Source organism: Rhamphochromis sp. 'chilingali' (genome assembly GCF_963969265.1).
Source record: "Rhamphochromis sp. 'chilingali' genome assembly, chromosome: 14".
Lineage (NCBI taxonomy): Eukaryota > Metazoa > Chordata > Actinopteri > Cichliformes > Cichlidae > Rhamphochromis > Rhamphochromis sp. 'chilingali'.
The window spans coordinates 5,903,366-5,919,372 of NC_137941.1; the positions used below are offsets into that span (position 1 = coordinate 5,903,366).

General features: G+C 39.0%; 2 protein-coding genes across 5 annotated transcripts in view; one reads left to right on the forward strand and one right to left on the reverse strand.

Annotated features, from left to right (window-relative positions):
• Positions 1 to 8,300, forward strand: part of slc4a3 (solute carrier family 4 member 3) — a 65,735-nt gene extending 57,435 nt beyond the window's left edge. Inside the window, exon 23 of the mRNA XM_080903700.1 lies at positions 1,701 to 8,300. Within this exon, the coding sequence (XP_080759826.1) occupies positions 1,701 to 1,778 (78 nt within the window). The 3' untranslated portion in view covers positions 1,779 to 8,300. The remainder of the gene's footprint in view (positions 1 to 1,700) is intronic.
• A 50-nt stretch (positions 8,301 to 8,350) lies between these two features.
• Positions 8,351 to 14,651, reverse strand: LOC308410593 (receptor activity-modifying protein 1). Of its 4 annotated transcripts, XM_080904015.1 has the most exons (5): positions 14,460 to 14,651; positions 13,206 to 13,306; positions 13,028 to 13,073; positions 11,912 to 12,050; positions 8,351 to 9,962 (listed from the first exon to the last, which is right to left on the reverse strand). In XM_080904015.1, exons 3-5 carry the CDS (start codon positions 13,068 to 13,070, stop codon positions 9,728 to 9,730), a joined length of 417 nt encoding a protein of 138 aa, XP_080760141.1. In that variant the 5' UTR covers positions 13,071 to 13,073; positions 13,206 to 13,306; positions 14,460 to 14,651; the 3' UTR covers positions 8,351 to 9,727. The 4 variants fall into 4 exon arrangements, 3 of the variants coding, with proteins under 3 accessions (XP_080760141.1, XP_080760140.1, XP_080760142.1); XR_013974207.1 differs by lacking the exon at positions 13,206 to 13,306 and having other exon boundaries at positions 8,351 to 9,647; XM_080904014.1 differs by lacking the exon at positions 13,206 to 13,306.
• Positions 14,652 to 16,007: the final 1,356 nt, after the last annotated feature.

Below are 16,007 nucleotides of genomic sequence, written 5' to 3' on the forward strand. Positions count from 1 at the left end.
CTCAGTGTAAAATTGTGAAGCCATATGCAAACATGATCCAGAAACACGCTTCTCTGGGCCAAGGCTCATTTAAAATGGACTGAGGCAAAGTGGGAAACTGTTCTGTGGTCAGACGAATCAAGATTTGAAATTCTTTTTGGACAACATAGATGCTGCATCCTCTGAACTAAAGTGGAGAGGGAACCTCTGGCTGGTTATTGGTTCAAAAGCCTGCATTTCCGATTCTAGGGGGATGTATGAGTGCCTTAGTTTGCACATCTGGAAAGTCACCATAGGGTATATACAACTTTTAGAGCAACTACACTACCATCCAGACAATGTCTTTTTGAGAAGGCCTTGCTTATTTCAGCAAGACAATGCTAAAGTGCATACTTCATACCTTTACAAGACCTTTCTGAAACATTTGGGACATGATGGAAAATACAACAAAGCAGGCCCAGGACTGTTAAGCAGCTAGAATCCTCTATCAGACAAGAATGAGACAACATTCCTTTCCCAAAAGTCCAGCATCTGCTCTCCTGAGTTCATTTACAGACTGATGTAAAAAGACGATGAGACGCTACAAAGTGGTAAACATGTACCTGTCCCAACTTTCTCGAGATATATTGCTGCCATCAAACTCAAAATGACCGTATGACCTTGAAATGGTCATTTTTTTCTCAATTTAAACATTTGTATTTTTTCTGTGTTCTATAGTTCACAAAATATGGGTTTGAGATTTGCAGATCATTGCGTTTTCTATGTAGTTAAAATTACAGCATTCCAATGTCTTTTTTGTTTTTTTTGAACTGGGGATTGCAATTGTTTCACGAATGTTCTTCTTGTTACCACATTTTCCAATAACGACCTATAACTCAGTTCTAAACTGTATATAAAGAAAAAGAATAAAATAAAAATAAAAGCAGACGTTTTAAAAAATGTCTTACTTTTGTCTGTATGTTAAACATAATTTGAAAGCCTGCACCTGTGATGCTAAATTGGCTAATGCAGATTAACACAGAAAATTAGATAGACATTACTGTAGTCTGCTTCTTCAAGATTTGGTGACTTTTAAACAGTCAGGCTAGCTTTTTCCATCTGTTTCTGTCTTTGTGTTTAATTTAGGTTAAGTTGCTGCCCGTTGCTATTTGAACTCGCTAAAAAGTCAATAATAGCTGAGCAGTGGTAAACCTTGAAAAAGTTATACGCAAACCAGAAACCTTCAGATTAAAAGTTGTGCCTCGCCACCGCAGCCAACAATTATCAAAAGATGCAGCTTTTATTTTAAAGGTTAATGTTTTCTGTTTCCAGAAAACAGTTTGTGTCACGCTTTTCCTAATTTCACCATTGCTAGCAGAGTACCTAGCGGCAGCAAATGCCATCAACCTTCAGCAACCACTTGCCAAGTGGTCAGGGAATACATGACTGGCAGATGGTTGCCGGCTGGTCTCTTGGGCTCTGTGCTAAAGCCTTAGCTTGCGAAAAGCAGCCTATTTTTTTTCAGGCATTGATCTTAGAGGCACTAATTGCTGTGTATAATTAACAGAGTACTGCTCAGTCAAAATGCATGCATTGCTGTATTTAAATTATGAATAAACAATGATGGTGTCAGTGTGCTAGTTTATTCCACAGCATTGTTTTAATTGGCAGCGCTAAACTATGCTTAATTTGTCCAGAATGAACATTAAATGAAAATAATAAGGTATTTCAACCCTTTGCAGCTGGATTGTGATGAAGATTCGCCCAACTTTGATGAAGATGGACGAGATGAGTACAATGAGATCCACATGCTTGTATAAATTTAAGCTGGAACCAGCTAAAAGGATCACCTACACCCTGCAGGTCTGACCGATCGGAGGAAGCAAATCTTGGAAACCTCATTGTCTCTGGATAGCAAGAGGAGCTTCTGCAATGGTGTTTGTAAAATATACAGAATCTATAGCTGGATAAGCACTTTTTACCTTTATTTAATCCATTTTTTTAAAAGCACATCTAATGTTAGATCTTTGTGGTGGTGTCGATGTCTTAACCCTGACAGAAATAGCTCTGAATGCATACCTGAAGTGGACTATACCAAATCTAGCAGCATGATGTCTCCCTTTAATTAGTCTGCAGGTTCTGGGCATAAGTGCAATGATAGTGGGGACCTTTAGGACTGCAGCAGGCTTGATTAATTCAGGCTTATTTTGGGACTGATCTGTGAGAAAGGAAAGATTTTCTTTAATGAGGAGAGGATTTCAATCAAACTTAATAATGTTTTCAGATGAACTTTCTCTAAATGTAAAGCCTTCAATTGGTTTTACTGCCTCTGTTGTTAAACTGCCTTTTTCCTTTGTATTACTGCCTTTGTCTATAGGTTGCAATGGTGTGCAAACAAGGAGTTAAGTCAGTCCTTTTCCTTTCTGTACAGACTTGTAGGAAAAAAAGGTCACGTTTCTCTGCCAACCCAGCTCCCTGGCACAAGTCCTCATCTCTAAATGTAGTCTCCCGTGAATCCAAAATCCCCTAGAGACTGTGCCTCTTCATGGGCTGCCACTGTACTTTTTTTAAGGTGATTAATGCCCTCCACTGATCCCATTATTATGACCTTGGATGTATAAGTAAATAGCTAACATGGTCTAAACCTATTTTTCTACTTTGTTGTATCTATTTATTTTGTGACCTTTTGGACTTAACGCTATACCATGTTCTTAGTGGTATTTAGATTTCGGATAGCTTAAGCTACTGTTAGAGTTAGTGTAAAATATAAAGAACATTGTGTAGAGTGACACGTTAAAAACAGAAAAATGTGTCTTTATTTGAAGTATCTGTCAGTTTTTTGCTAAATTTGGTATATTTTTTAAGAGATGTCATGAATAATGCACTTGGCTAACACAGACACGATAGTACTGAAAATGTTGGGGAGCATTTAAACATTTGCAGGATGCATGAAGGTTGCATTGCACAGACTGACTGTGAGCTTGGGATTGTAATTTACCATCTATTTTTAGAGTTATCCTATATTGCAACGGACACCTGCTGCTTCAATAGGTACACCTGTTCATCTCTTTGTTATCGCAAATCTAATCAGTCAATCGTACTGCAGCAACTGCAGTAATGTATGTATGCATATAGACAGGTCAAGATGACTTCTTGAAATTTGTCCAAGCATCACATTTGGGAAGAAAGATGTTTTTAAGTGACTTTAAATGTGACATGGTAGTCGGTGATAGGCAGTCTGGTCCGAGTATTTCCGAAACTGCTGATTTGCTAGGATTTTCCCACAAAACCATCTCAAGGGTTTACACAGAATGGTCTGAAAAAGACCATTCTGTTCTCTTTCTGGGTGAAAATGCATAGCTGATGCCAGAGGTCAGAGGAGATTCTGCTTTGAGCTGATAGGAAGGCAGCAGTAGCTAAATTAACTGCTCATTGCAGCCAAGGTATGCAGAAGAACATCTTGGAATGAACAGCATATTGAACCTTGAATCGGATGAGCTACAACAGCAGAAGACCAAAAACCTCAAAATCCCTCCGCCAGATCTCAAAAGGGGGTCCAACCTGGTACTACCTAAGGTGTACCTAATAAAGTGTAGTTTTGACACATGCACATTTTCAGAAGCCTTTCTTATTTCATGCTACACAGAAACACATAACAGCTGCTGTACATAAAACAACAAAAAGATAAAACTAATTCATTAATTAGTGTTGGAAATTGGTGTGATTTTACTATATTTGGCTCAATGGTCCATTTACGGTCAGCAATTAAAAGCTTAGGAACTGAAAGAAGAAGCTTCACATTTAGATGTTTTGAGGATATTCACTGTCTGGTTCACCAAACATTAGGATTATAAAGTTTATTCGTATTGATTTAAAATAGACGGGAGTTGTTGAATACAACAAAAAAAGTGAGCACATTGGGTTCTGGTCTTTTTCCATGTTTGCATTCGGTGGCTCCCTTGCTTTCATCACTGACACACTCGGGAAGCGTCAGCTGAGTCCTGGGGATTCTAACTGGGTGGATATCTGCAGAAAGTCAGCAATTGTCTGCTGTTTTTTCTTACAATATCTTGATGGCACACTCTTTGATCACATTCAGTGAAAGTGGAAAAGAACAGCAGAGATGATTGAACCCAAATTCCTCACTCTGGGGGATGCTTGGCAAAAAGGTTAATTCAACATGAAAGTCTGTTTCTTTGCACTGTTACTACCAAAATGTATCTACTGCTAACATTTAGTCTATGAACCTTTTAAAAGAAAACAGTGCATAGTAAGTTAGGAGAGAGAGAGACTGCTTGGCAGCTGAAGAGGTTTCTATAAATTACTGGCAAACAAGGCCAAAACCCCACTATAAACATACTTTAAATGGTCAGCAATGTACTGTTATTCATCTTATTTCACATAACCATGCCCTATATTATGAGCCATGCAAAGATTCAGTCTCAGGGGAAACTGACCTTTGATCTGTAAATATTGCTCCCCAGCCTTTAGTTTGTTGCCTCTTTGTGTAAATAAAGCGGTCAAGGCAATCCGGCGCTTGCTATGTAAAAATCTATGGCTTACAGTCCCGGCTTTTATGTTGTACAATGTAGGAAAAAGAGGTCAAGTGCGTAGAATTATGTGTTTACTCCAGTGAAGTGACATAGAAGTTTAACGGTAAATGAATCTCTCTTTCCCCCCTAGATTGTTCTCTGTAGGCCTGCACTTGAAGCTCCACTTTGATGTGAAGCGTACACCTGCTGCAGTCTGTATTTAATTCTGCAGCTCCCCGAGTTAATGAGTAACACAATGTGCTTTGAATTAGCACTCTGTAGCAGTTTCATTTAAAATGGGCTGCGTTATTAATGGACCTTTTCAACCATGTGTTTATGTTTCAGGAGTTTACAGAGACTGGAATGGCAAACTGAGGGCAGAGACAGTGAGGTATTTTCTTCATTATACCCACCCCTATCCGTATTCGTGACATTATTGAATGTTTGCCTCTGACTGAGTGTGTTTTTAGGGGCAGGAACTTGATTTATGGAAGTTCACTAATGACACAACTATGAGTGGTCACCATGTTAGAAAGCGCACTGCCAAATAATTTTGCAAAAAAAATGAAAAAACTATTTTTGTTGTTGATGTTTTGGGGGTTTTTTTTTAACTCTTTTTTTTTTTTGTGTGACATTTATGTATTTTTTGTAACCTAGAATTATTCTAATATTGTATAAATTTAAAAAGTGTAAACTCTAGATTGCCCTGAGTAAGCAAGCATCCCTCATATTTTCTGCCTTACAGACAATTTTTTCAGTTTGTATTCATCTCATTTACAAGGACGACAGTTCATTTGAAATAATGAATACTGAAAAGAAATTTAGCAAGCAGCATTTGGATGGTATTGTGGCAAAAACAATGTGTAATGACCATTTTTAAACACCACGGCCAACCAAAGAATTATTGCTTCCTATGTCCATTTCTTTATAACCCCAATGTCCCAATCTTCCGCTGGCTTCTTCCAGCAGGCTAACACACCATGTCACAAAGCTCAAGTGATCTTAAACTAGAGTTCAGCTATCACTCTAATTGAGCACCTTTGGGATGCAGTGCAATGGGAGATGGTAGATGTGCAGCCAACAAATCTGCAGTAACTGTGCAAAGCTATGCTATCATGTCAGTCTGAACCAAAAATCTCAGAGGAATGTTTCCACCACCTATTTGAATCTGTGCAATGAAAGATTAGGCCAGCTCTGAAGGCAAAATTGGGTCCAACCTGTTAATAGCAAGGTGTACCTAATGAAGTGACCAGTAAGTGTATAGTTTTATTTAGAAAATGAAAAGCATTTATAAATCTTTTCAGGCAGACTAACATTGTTTAATAGTTTGTTGAAAGCTTACATTTGTTCTATGTCTAATAGTTTTGTCAATATTTAACTTCCATACCTAAAAAGCACACACTAATGTTAGTTGTACACAGAGCACTAAGTGCATTACTATGAGAGACTAAGAGTAGATGCTGTACAGCCAGCTGTGAGTGGCTGAGAACATGAGAATCAAAAGGGGGGTAAAGATTTTATTTTTTAAAGTAAAATGCCTTGTTGGTGCCATTAATAACTAAATATGCAGTGAAAGCTTTGATAGTTCATTTTTTAGCCAAAGTTGTTGTTTGTCAACAATGCTGTGCTGATTCGACCTGTGATGGTGAAAGAGGCTCTGAGGTGTATGCCCGATACAAGTGTGTGTGTGTGTGTGACACGAGCTGCTGTGTCTGTGGAGCCCACAGCCTAAAAAGAACCAGCAAACTTACCAAAACATCCTTTCAGTATTTACACAAGAGAAAAAGTGGAATTGTGGGTATTATTAAGATAAGAAAAGGTGTGGCGCTGCCTCTTGGTCCTGTCTGGTGTTGGATGTCAGAACACACGAGATGTAAAGAAAAATCGTTCTGGTCTTTCTGACCCTTAAAGAAAATTCTGTCATGTCAACGTTCTCACGTCACCTCATTTCGTCACCTTATGCCTCAGTGGTAGCAGGCCAGGCCACCCACCCAATTCTAAGACTTAGCTCTGTTATTTTTGAACCAAGACTAATCCACTGTCATCAGCTTGAGTGAAGACATCTGACAAGCTTGGGTCTTTAGCATATTGAATAGTGTACTCGGTTTGACTATATATAACGATAAATCAGATACATGTGAAACGAGATTAACTGCTACAAGGAAATGCAGTAATACTGATATTTTCTTAAGAGCAACAGAAATATGGTGGATGCTGAAGGAATGCCACTAATTTTTTTTCTTCTGTCTTTGGTATCAGATTTTCCTCATCTCCTGCTGTAAATTAAATACTATCTCCAGTATTATCCTTTTTTAATCTTCCTTTTTGTGGATAGTATTTTTTTATTCATAGAATAATAATACGTTCAGTTCAGTTCAGTGAGAAACACCTATGATTTTTAAGATTATGCTATTTGTTTATGCTGAAGTCACACTAGGGAAAACTAAATGAACCAGGTCTGGAAACCACTCACAGTCAGTTGTACTCTTCAAAGCAAATTTACTGAGTCCAGACGGTGATAAAAGAGCACTAAGACAGAGTGAGTAGGATGTGGTTTTACCTGTGCAAAATGACGCAAGCACTCTGCAGCCTTGTTTTTAATAGAGGAATGTAATCGGGATACAAGCAGCCGGCAACCACTTGAGTCGAGTCCCGTATTGCAAGGAGTTGTCACAGTCGAGTTGCACTCATCTGCACAGACCGACTCTTTCTGTGCTTACAAAATACGCAATGATTATTTGAAAACCTTTGCCAGTCTGAGAGTGATTACAGTGAGTCCCATTCCCACCACGAATAAGTTGTCTCCACTTGGCAACCTGTGCAACTGCCTTCCAGTTGAAAGTGGTCGCCCAGAGGTTGAGGGCGTCACCCACTCAACCTCTGGGTGACCAGTTGGTCGACACCAGTAGTTGCACTTGGTCTTTGACAGCAACAAAGTTCCATGAAATCACATCAACCACCAGTTTTTTTTTTTAATCATAAGGACTGTTTTTACTCTAGTGTGACTGATCCACGAAAGACAAAACGACTATACGTTTCTCCCAGCACGGTGTAAGCTGCATTTAGCAAGGTTTTAATAAGAGCCAGACCAAAGAACTCTACAACACACAACAGCTAGCGAGTCTCATGATCAGCGGGGTCAGCAGTTAATTGGGACTCCCTGTTATGCACAAGGTGTGTTTTTGGTGGCAAGATTACCTGCTGACAATTAATGGTCCCGTTTTAGAGACCCGCATTAGCAAATTTCGCTTAAATCTGCTTATTAGAGTTAGGCGCTACTTGGTAACTTTACCTGCATGTTGGGGAACAAGGAGTTTGAAGTGGCACTTATTTAATTAACCGGGTGCATCAGGTAACAAATACCAAAAAACACCTTGTGCATAAATGATGCTAGAGTCTTATTAGACATAATATCACCAATTGGCACTCCTGGATCTGAACAGTCTCTAGTTTACCCACCGATTCTTGAGAAAATTCCCCTTTGGCTTAAAAAATTCAACTTGCTTTCTGTTTTTTTGCTGGGCAACTGATCCTCAGTCAGATTAAGAACGCTAGCATCCTTTGCAGATTACAAGGAACCATAAAATTGTTCAAGTATTGAAATCCCCCCAAAACACCTAATGGATCTTTACATTGTTTTACTGACACAGTTTTCTGCATGAGCTCTGCACAACAGTCCTTTTAAGTAGTAATTGGATGAAAAAATAATTAAATGCAGTATGTTTGCATCTGTAGATGACACTTAGGTCATGTGAATACTTTAATAGCAGGTCTGTCTTGCTATGGCTACAAAGAGGTTTTCAAAAAACTGTAAAGCATTATTTTTTTGTCTGAAATAAATATTTATTATGTGTTTCAAATACAAATGGTATTGTTTTTATTTCTGTCAACATAAAAATGATTACAGTATAAACCAGATTACTTCTGCCACACATGGAAGAATAATGGAAGTGAAGAACATTCATTAGGTAAGTGCTCAGTGTATGTTCATTTTACAGACTGTATAATGTGATAAATATGTACTGTATATTTACCAAACAAGTCACAGAGAAATACAGTGTTTGACCTTTGCAGGGAAAAATCACTACAACAATAAAATGGTTACATTTTCATAGATTTCCTCCAGTTGTGTTCATATTTGTTTATGGAGGGTAATATTCAAAACAATGTTATTTTTTAAATAGTAAAATATCTCCTATAATTTTACAGTTGGATGACAAAATCCTGTAAAATGTTGTTTTCTGTGCATTATGGTTTTGGAACTCAAACATAAAAAACATAGCTTTGTAGATTTAGCCAATGTCCCCCTCAAGACTGCCTTTGTGGGACCTCGGGACGGCTTCCAGCACTTGTAATTAGTCTGGCTCACTCTATACAGGTCATAATGATGATTTATAAAACGAAAAAACATTTTAGAAATTCAATTTTTGGTGAAAAAAATAAAAACTGTTCAAGTGCAGAGGCAGCACATAAGGTCAAGAGTGTCTTTTGTAAAAATCTGAGGTGTCTCATGAGAGCATTTGTCAAAAAGGACCTGACCTGTAGTGGATGCTTTGTGTGCTGACACTATGAAAGCCACATACCAACACTATGATGGTGACTGGAGATAATGTCAGTCACTAGTCACTAGATGTTGTTCTCTGACATTCTTCTCGAAATATTAAATTTAAGGCTGGAAGTGTTGTTGTTTTAACAAAAGGGAGGACATACAAGTGATCAGAGGAGGAGTTCCAGAGAGAGATCGGAAAACAGCCAGAGCGCTGGAAATGGTGCAGAGGTGCACAGGGATCCTGAAGGGGACAGGGGAATATTTAAAACAGGTGAGATTTTTGCTTTGTTCCACCAAACGTGACCTTTGGGGGATTTGCAGTCATTGTTGCTCAATTTACGACACCCGTTTATAAGCTCCCCTGCAATTTGTCTGCTTGGATAAATACATTTAGGTCCAAAAGAGTCTCAGTTGTACAGTTGTCCTCTCCGTTGCAGTCTTTTGGATCATGAAACTCTTTGTGAACAGCCCAAGATACTTATCCAACCAAACTTAAGTAGTCAGGCGTTTTCACTACTTCATTGAATAGAAAATGTATTTTCTGATTTATGTAAAATGATTCTTTATTAGCTTGAAGTGTCTTCTTCCAGGATGAATTTCCTGAATCTCTGCAACAGAGGTAGCAAGCACAGTTAGCACTGTCAGAACACTGGCTAAAAAAATATTCCAATTTTCCTTCGCTGGGTATTTATGTGTCCCTGGGGGCGATGTGAACACACAGAAGAGGCAGAAAAAGTGTGACAATAATACACGGTGCTATTAACATGATGAGAGTGAAGAGTGGGGGGTCACGAATGTATCCACATAGCGAAAAGTACGTCTGGTGGACCTCCAAGTAAATCTCATCTACCAAAAATCCATAACCCCAACACCGAGTTTTCTTAGCCCAGTCTTCCACACATGTCATCAATTTGTTGTAGTTGCTGCAGAGAAAGAGAGTGAGACTAAAGTCAAGTTGACCCAAAATTACTCAGGCGGTAAAGAATTTCACTTGTAACATTTTTAGGGTGTGTGAAATATGTGCAGCATGAATCTGTAGGCTGAGAATCAGATTCCACGTCAGCACATTCGACATTATTCATACATGTAGCTTTAAGAGTTGGGCCTTAGTCTGCTCGGTGAATCCTTGGAAACCACAAGTCACTAGGGAAAAAGTTATTTTCCACGATTGCAGATTGCTGCAGTCGCCTGTAGCTTTCATAAAACACGCCACCTTTTCATAAAAAGGTTCACTGCTGCTCAGTAGTTGGTAAGTATTTGCACACAAGTCTGTGTCTTCCATGCAAACGGCAGGCAATGGCAACAATCTGCTAGTGACCAAAGTAATCACATGGAAGTTTTTGGTGCAGTAGCATTTTTGCAACCATTTTCACCTAGCGACTAGCAGAGGGATACACATTGTGGTTGTCAGAGGGTCACCGATCAGTCTCTCCACCTGGGTGACTGAGGCCTTAACATTTCAGCTTCCTGTTTCCCGTTTAGCTAACAGTATTGCCAGACAACAGAGCTGTTATGTGTGTTCTACTGACCACAACACACCCAACTGTCTGCAAACAGACCTTCATTTCATGGGATAACTGAGTAAAGACTTATTAATAAATTAAAAGATCAGGTATGCATGAATTATTTATTTGGCATCATCAGGACAGACCAACCCTCTTTCAGAACCCACCATTAATGCATTTTAAATGGGTCATCAGCACATTTTCATTTATCATTAGGGGAAAATCAGCCATAAGATACCAAATAATATAAACATTGTTTATTTCTTGCAAATGCACTATTAAAATATCCTGATGCCAGTGAAATGTACAGGTGCACTGGTTCAAAAAATGGGAACACATGACTGTGCTGAGTAGGATGTAGCATGAACAAACAACAGCAGATGAATAGAAGCCATGCTTTTTGCCTCAGTTCACCTGGCATGATCATAGATCCATGTCACACAGTTGCATTGCACTTATAGGCGCCTTGTTTATAGGCGCACAAAGCCAAAAACATCAACAGCCTGAGTGTCTTCAAGATTTTTATAAATGGAGAAATCACCCGCTGATGTTTAGGCAGCAGCTTACATTTCAAGTTTAAGCATTAATTTGTCACGTCCTCGGGGCAGAGAAGCAACCGTAGCCTCTCTAAACAAACATAAATCTCGCAACCAGATGTCGCTGCAAAATTTTAGTGTGGAAAAATTCCACCGAGGCTCAATTGAACCTGACAGCCAGAAGCCTGCTCAACAAGAAAGGCTCCTTGTGACGATGGACACTCCACCCTTACACACCATTTAAACTCTACGGTACCTCATCTCCCAAATTATGCTGACAGTAAAATATGGATTATTACAGTCATAATTAAAGTCCACTGCCATCCACTCCAGGTAGCACGGCAAAGACTAAAGTCTCCAGAAACAACTGCTGTCTGGAAATATGAGCCCAAGAGCAATGGTCTCACATGTTTTCATTAGAATATGAGTAATTAAAACTTCGACCGGCATCAAATGTAATGAGGAGACTGGAAAGCATCTGATTTTCCCATGACTAAAGGTTATTATACGTCTTTACTGAAAAGGCAGTAAAAAGAAGTGTCTGTATTTCATTGTAGAGTTCAATGAGTGAAAACACAGGAAGGCTGGATCTTTATCCAGCCTTCCTGTGTTTTCACTCATGTTGAGCTCAGCACAGACTCATGCATTAATGCTTGGTTAATCACACACCACTCATTCAAGTCTTGGAAACTCATGGGAGCCTCTTGTCCAGTTAAATATAACTCATTTGTCTCTCTTATATAAACACACAGAAAAAAACCCCGACAACTTTATATTAGCTAAATTTAAAAAATAAACAAATGAAGAAGAAAAGAAGAGCCTAACATTTACCTTTGAACCATAGGCCATGGGCACATGTTCTGATAGTCACTTGTCTCCATGCTTTTGTTGAAATCCAACAGGCAGTTGTCAACATTGATGTCAAACAGGTCCTCGTTGCATGGTGGACGGACAGCTTCTGCTGTGATTCCTGAAGAAAATGACATTGCACAACATAGGCGAGAGTCAGCACTGCTGACTCAATTCAGGATAGCGCATATTAATGTTAGAAACACCACTGTTTGCCTGTTCATTTTTTTTGTAATAATTTGGATTCAAATTGGCTTTCAGTTAAATGTAATGAAGGGTTCTTGTGAATTAGAAGATGTATCAGGCCTGGATATATCTTGTAATTCCCCAATTTGAAAACATAAACGTAAAAATCTTCCATCTTCAGCTTTTCAGGGTCTCTATATTTATATTTATTTATTTAAATTATATTTATAGTTCATGTGGTGTCCATAAAGGAAACTTCATTCACACCCCTTTTTTATATGACAAATAATTCTGTCTTCACTGAATCTTGCAAATATATGCATGCAGATGAAATGAATGAAATATTCTAGCTGAAAATCTTTTCTGATGTTGTGTAATTTGTTGAAAATCACACAAAACGAAAGGTACAACTGCCATATGAGTATAATGATAAATAATATTGCATGCAGTGAATGCTGCTGGTTTAATTGTGCCCCCTTTACTCTTTCACTTTGCAAACTGTAGCCAAATATGTGTTGATAGACCATGCAGTAAAACTGAAATATATTATTAGCTCCATTAGCTCCCTTTGCCCTTCAGTGTGACTCCAACATTGCTACAAGCAGCTACATCTAATGCATGTTTGTGGAGCATATTAACATTATTAGAACTCATTGAACTTCCAGATGCTTTTATTTGTCCCTGTGAGACATCTCCACCCCCAACCCAGCCACCCGAGGTTCTCCTTTGCCGGCCCATTTAAAAAAAAAAACCTGGAAACACTCCAATTTTCCTGTTGTGAATAACTGCTGTTTTGTCTGTCTTGATACATTTAGCTATAAAAACTTTAAAAAAAAAGATTCCTCTAACCCAATTATACCTTTTAAGTTCTCATTTTTGGTCTGCAATGATTGTGTGATTGACTACACTTACCTGCGCAGATGAAGAAGATTGCCAGCAGGTAAGCAGTCAGCATGATCTATTAAAAGATTGTTATGAGAATTCATTAATACACCGAACAACCACTGGTTTACATCCTCAGCATGCACAGAGTGCAGGTGTTTTCAAACTTCCTTGATGGAGCCATCTGCACCAGCGTGACACTTCTCACTTTTTTTGCAGCAAAGTCTCCGACCACCTTGGCTCCTTCACGTTATCAGGCACCTTTACACAGACCAACAGTCTTGTTGTCTCTGGCTCGTATCGAGTCCCCTGAGGAAGTCCAAGTTGTGAAAGAAGGGGTATTTGGTTACACGGTTCCTGTGTAGCTTACTTGCAGCTTCTGAAGATCACACAGTGGCTTAAGGGCTGTTGACAGCACTCATAAGACAGGTAGTGTTCCTGACACTGCAGTGGTTTTGACATTTTTTAGGTGGTGGGTCATCTACACTTGTTAGTTGTGGTTTGCTTCTGATAAGTGATCCATTTCCTTTCTCCCACATTTTGTTTTCCTCCCCGCTGTCTGTCAGGGCCTTGGGGTCACGGTCCCATAAATCCCACCATTCAGCAACTGTGCAAACAGACTGGGTTTTCCTTTTCAACGTTTTTTACGAGATTATTTTTTAGGACCAATTTGCTTCATGCAGTTGAAATGACTGCTGACAAAGTAGTGATAAGCTAAAATAACATTAATAATGCAAGATGGTTTTCAAATGGGGATTTTGTAACAATGTGCCTACTGTGCATGTGTGTTTTTGCTAGTAGGGATAGTCAGATCACTCCTCAGCTCCCTACAAACCTAAATTCTCCATTCTGTTTTTATTCTGTTAATTTGTCTTGTTGAGCTTTACAAAATGACACTTTCTCCAGTTTTGTTTTCTCTGCTTCCTCCCCTCACTGGAGTGTTAATTCCTTGAAATGCACATAATGGTTTCCACATTTGACATTTCTTGTATTTTCTAGTTATGATGCACAATAACAAAGACAAAGAAAAGAGACCCTTTCCTATTTTGTCAGTCTGCATTTAAAAGGTAGATATACATTTAACATTTAAGGTTCCAACTTTCACCTCAATCCCAAGCATACACCTTGAAAGAAAAAAGGATGTGTATGAAGACATGATGTCCATCTGCTTCCTGGACATTCCCACAAACTAATGAATTTATCTCGTGGGAGGAAAAAGTGAAAACAGATGTTGCCATGGAATGTTGAAAAGCATTTTCTTCTCTTTGTATTTTCCTCTCTTATGTGCACATGTGATGTTTGTCCCTCTATAAAAGCACATATACTGTCAGTGATGTAAATGCACGAATTGTTATATTGCAGTTGGTTTTACAACCTATGCGGCGATCCATCCAGCCAACACTTGTAAATCATTTTACGAAACCCAAAACCTATAAAGATAAAAAGTTCTACAGTCACGTACCTCTGTTGTTAACCAGCTGTCGTAGATCCCTGGTGAAAGCGGAACCTGTTGAAGATGCTGCCGATTGTTTACCAGCCAGCTATTAGACGCACGACTTCTCACACAAAGCTTCTGTAGTGATCTGGTGCTGTTTCTTATCGGTGGAACTCGGAGCTAATTGGATTGTGCAACAGAAATGAACAGCCTGCTCCCTTTCCCAGACCAAGCCTGCCTGTTCCCATGCTACCCAAAGGCGTGTTCCAGTCAGAGCCCCCCTAGAGAGACTTTAGCAAAACTCTAAGAGTCAAGAAGCCAGCGCACAGGCACCACAGACACATATTTAACGTAAATGTTTATGCTTTGTGTTAAATCATATTCTTATCCAGCTTCCCAGCAGTGGAAGATGGGGTGGGGTAGGAATTAAGGGGTGGGTTTGTGTGTGCAAAGTCAGCACACACAAACTGAAAGAGACTCACAATCAGAGGAAATTTGTTATTTCCAACTCCAACACACCCCAAGCTTTATGCTTGGGATCTGTTAGTTTTAACTCTGCTTAGAGCTGCCTTTAGATCCCCAATCTAGAGCCAAATTTATAGTTTACCTCTGCTATTTCAAAATGGTTCCTACATTATGTTTTTATGAAGACCCTGATGAAGGCCACAATGCTCAACGCTTCAGTAAAACAGTAACGCTGCTTTATATACCACTAAGTGTTCTACACTCTTCAGACTTTCCTCTCCTTGGCATCTTGGAAGCAGGTGAAGTTCATCCCTGCACTGTCTCTGTTTTTTTTAATTTTTCTTCCCATAAAATTACCCCAACTTTTCCAGCATAATGCTACGTAACGTGTTCAGTGCTCAAACCTGTTGAAATATAAGCTGGTTCTCAAAAGGCAGCAAGACAGAACTGGCTGCACACCACGTGATGATTAAATGGAAAAGAAGTATGAGAACCCTGCACTGGCAAGACATACATCTTCACAGATGCAACCAGAAACTTGGCTTTGCTTATATAGAGCATTTACTGGAGGCCTGTCTTAAAATCAAAGTTTCTTGGATGAGAGGTGAAACATCTTTAAGTAACTTAAAGAAGTCCAGACGCTTTTCTTTCCAAGCTCCTTAGACTGTCTTAAACGTAGCTACTTTTCTCCCAAATTCAAGGATGGCTGTTAGCTTTGATCCCTGGATCCTCCAGCCTGTGTGTCAAAGGGTCTTGAGGCTACTGTCGTTTTGGTTGTTTGTATACAAATAAAAGTTAATTGAGTAAGATTGTGAAATTCAATATGCATTCACTGCTTCCATTAGCGAGCAATCAATAAAAACGGTATTAACAGCATGAAGTACCTTGCTTTGGGCTTTGAGTAATGATGAAAAAGGCTTCATAAATTCCAGTCCATTTACAAAGATATTGGTTGTATCATATAACCGACAATATCAAAACGACAGTGGCAGGTAATTTTGTGTTGCTTTTGCACACAGAACTGTCTTCTGTACTGCGTGGTGCTGTAGACTCTAGAAACCCCCATACATCAAAAAATTGTTAAATGCATGATTAGTGGGATTCAATAAA

Coding starts and splice junctions, on each gene's coding strand:
- LOC308410593 (XM_080904014.1), bottom strand. CDS start 13,070: ATGCTGACTGCTTACCTGCTGGCAATCTTCTTCATCTGCGCAG. Junction 12,051..13,027: donor AATCTTCTTCATCTGCGCAG/GTAAGTGTAGTC, acceptor CATTTTCTTCAG/GAATCACAGCAGAAGCTGTC. Junction 9,963..11,911: donor CCATGGCCTATGGTTCAAAG/GTAAATGTTAGG, acceptor CTTTCTCTGCAG/CAACTACAACAAATTGATGA.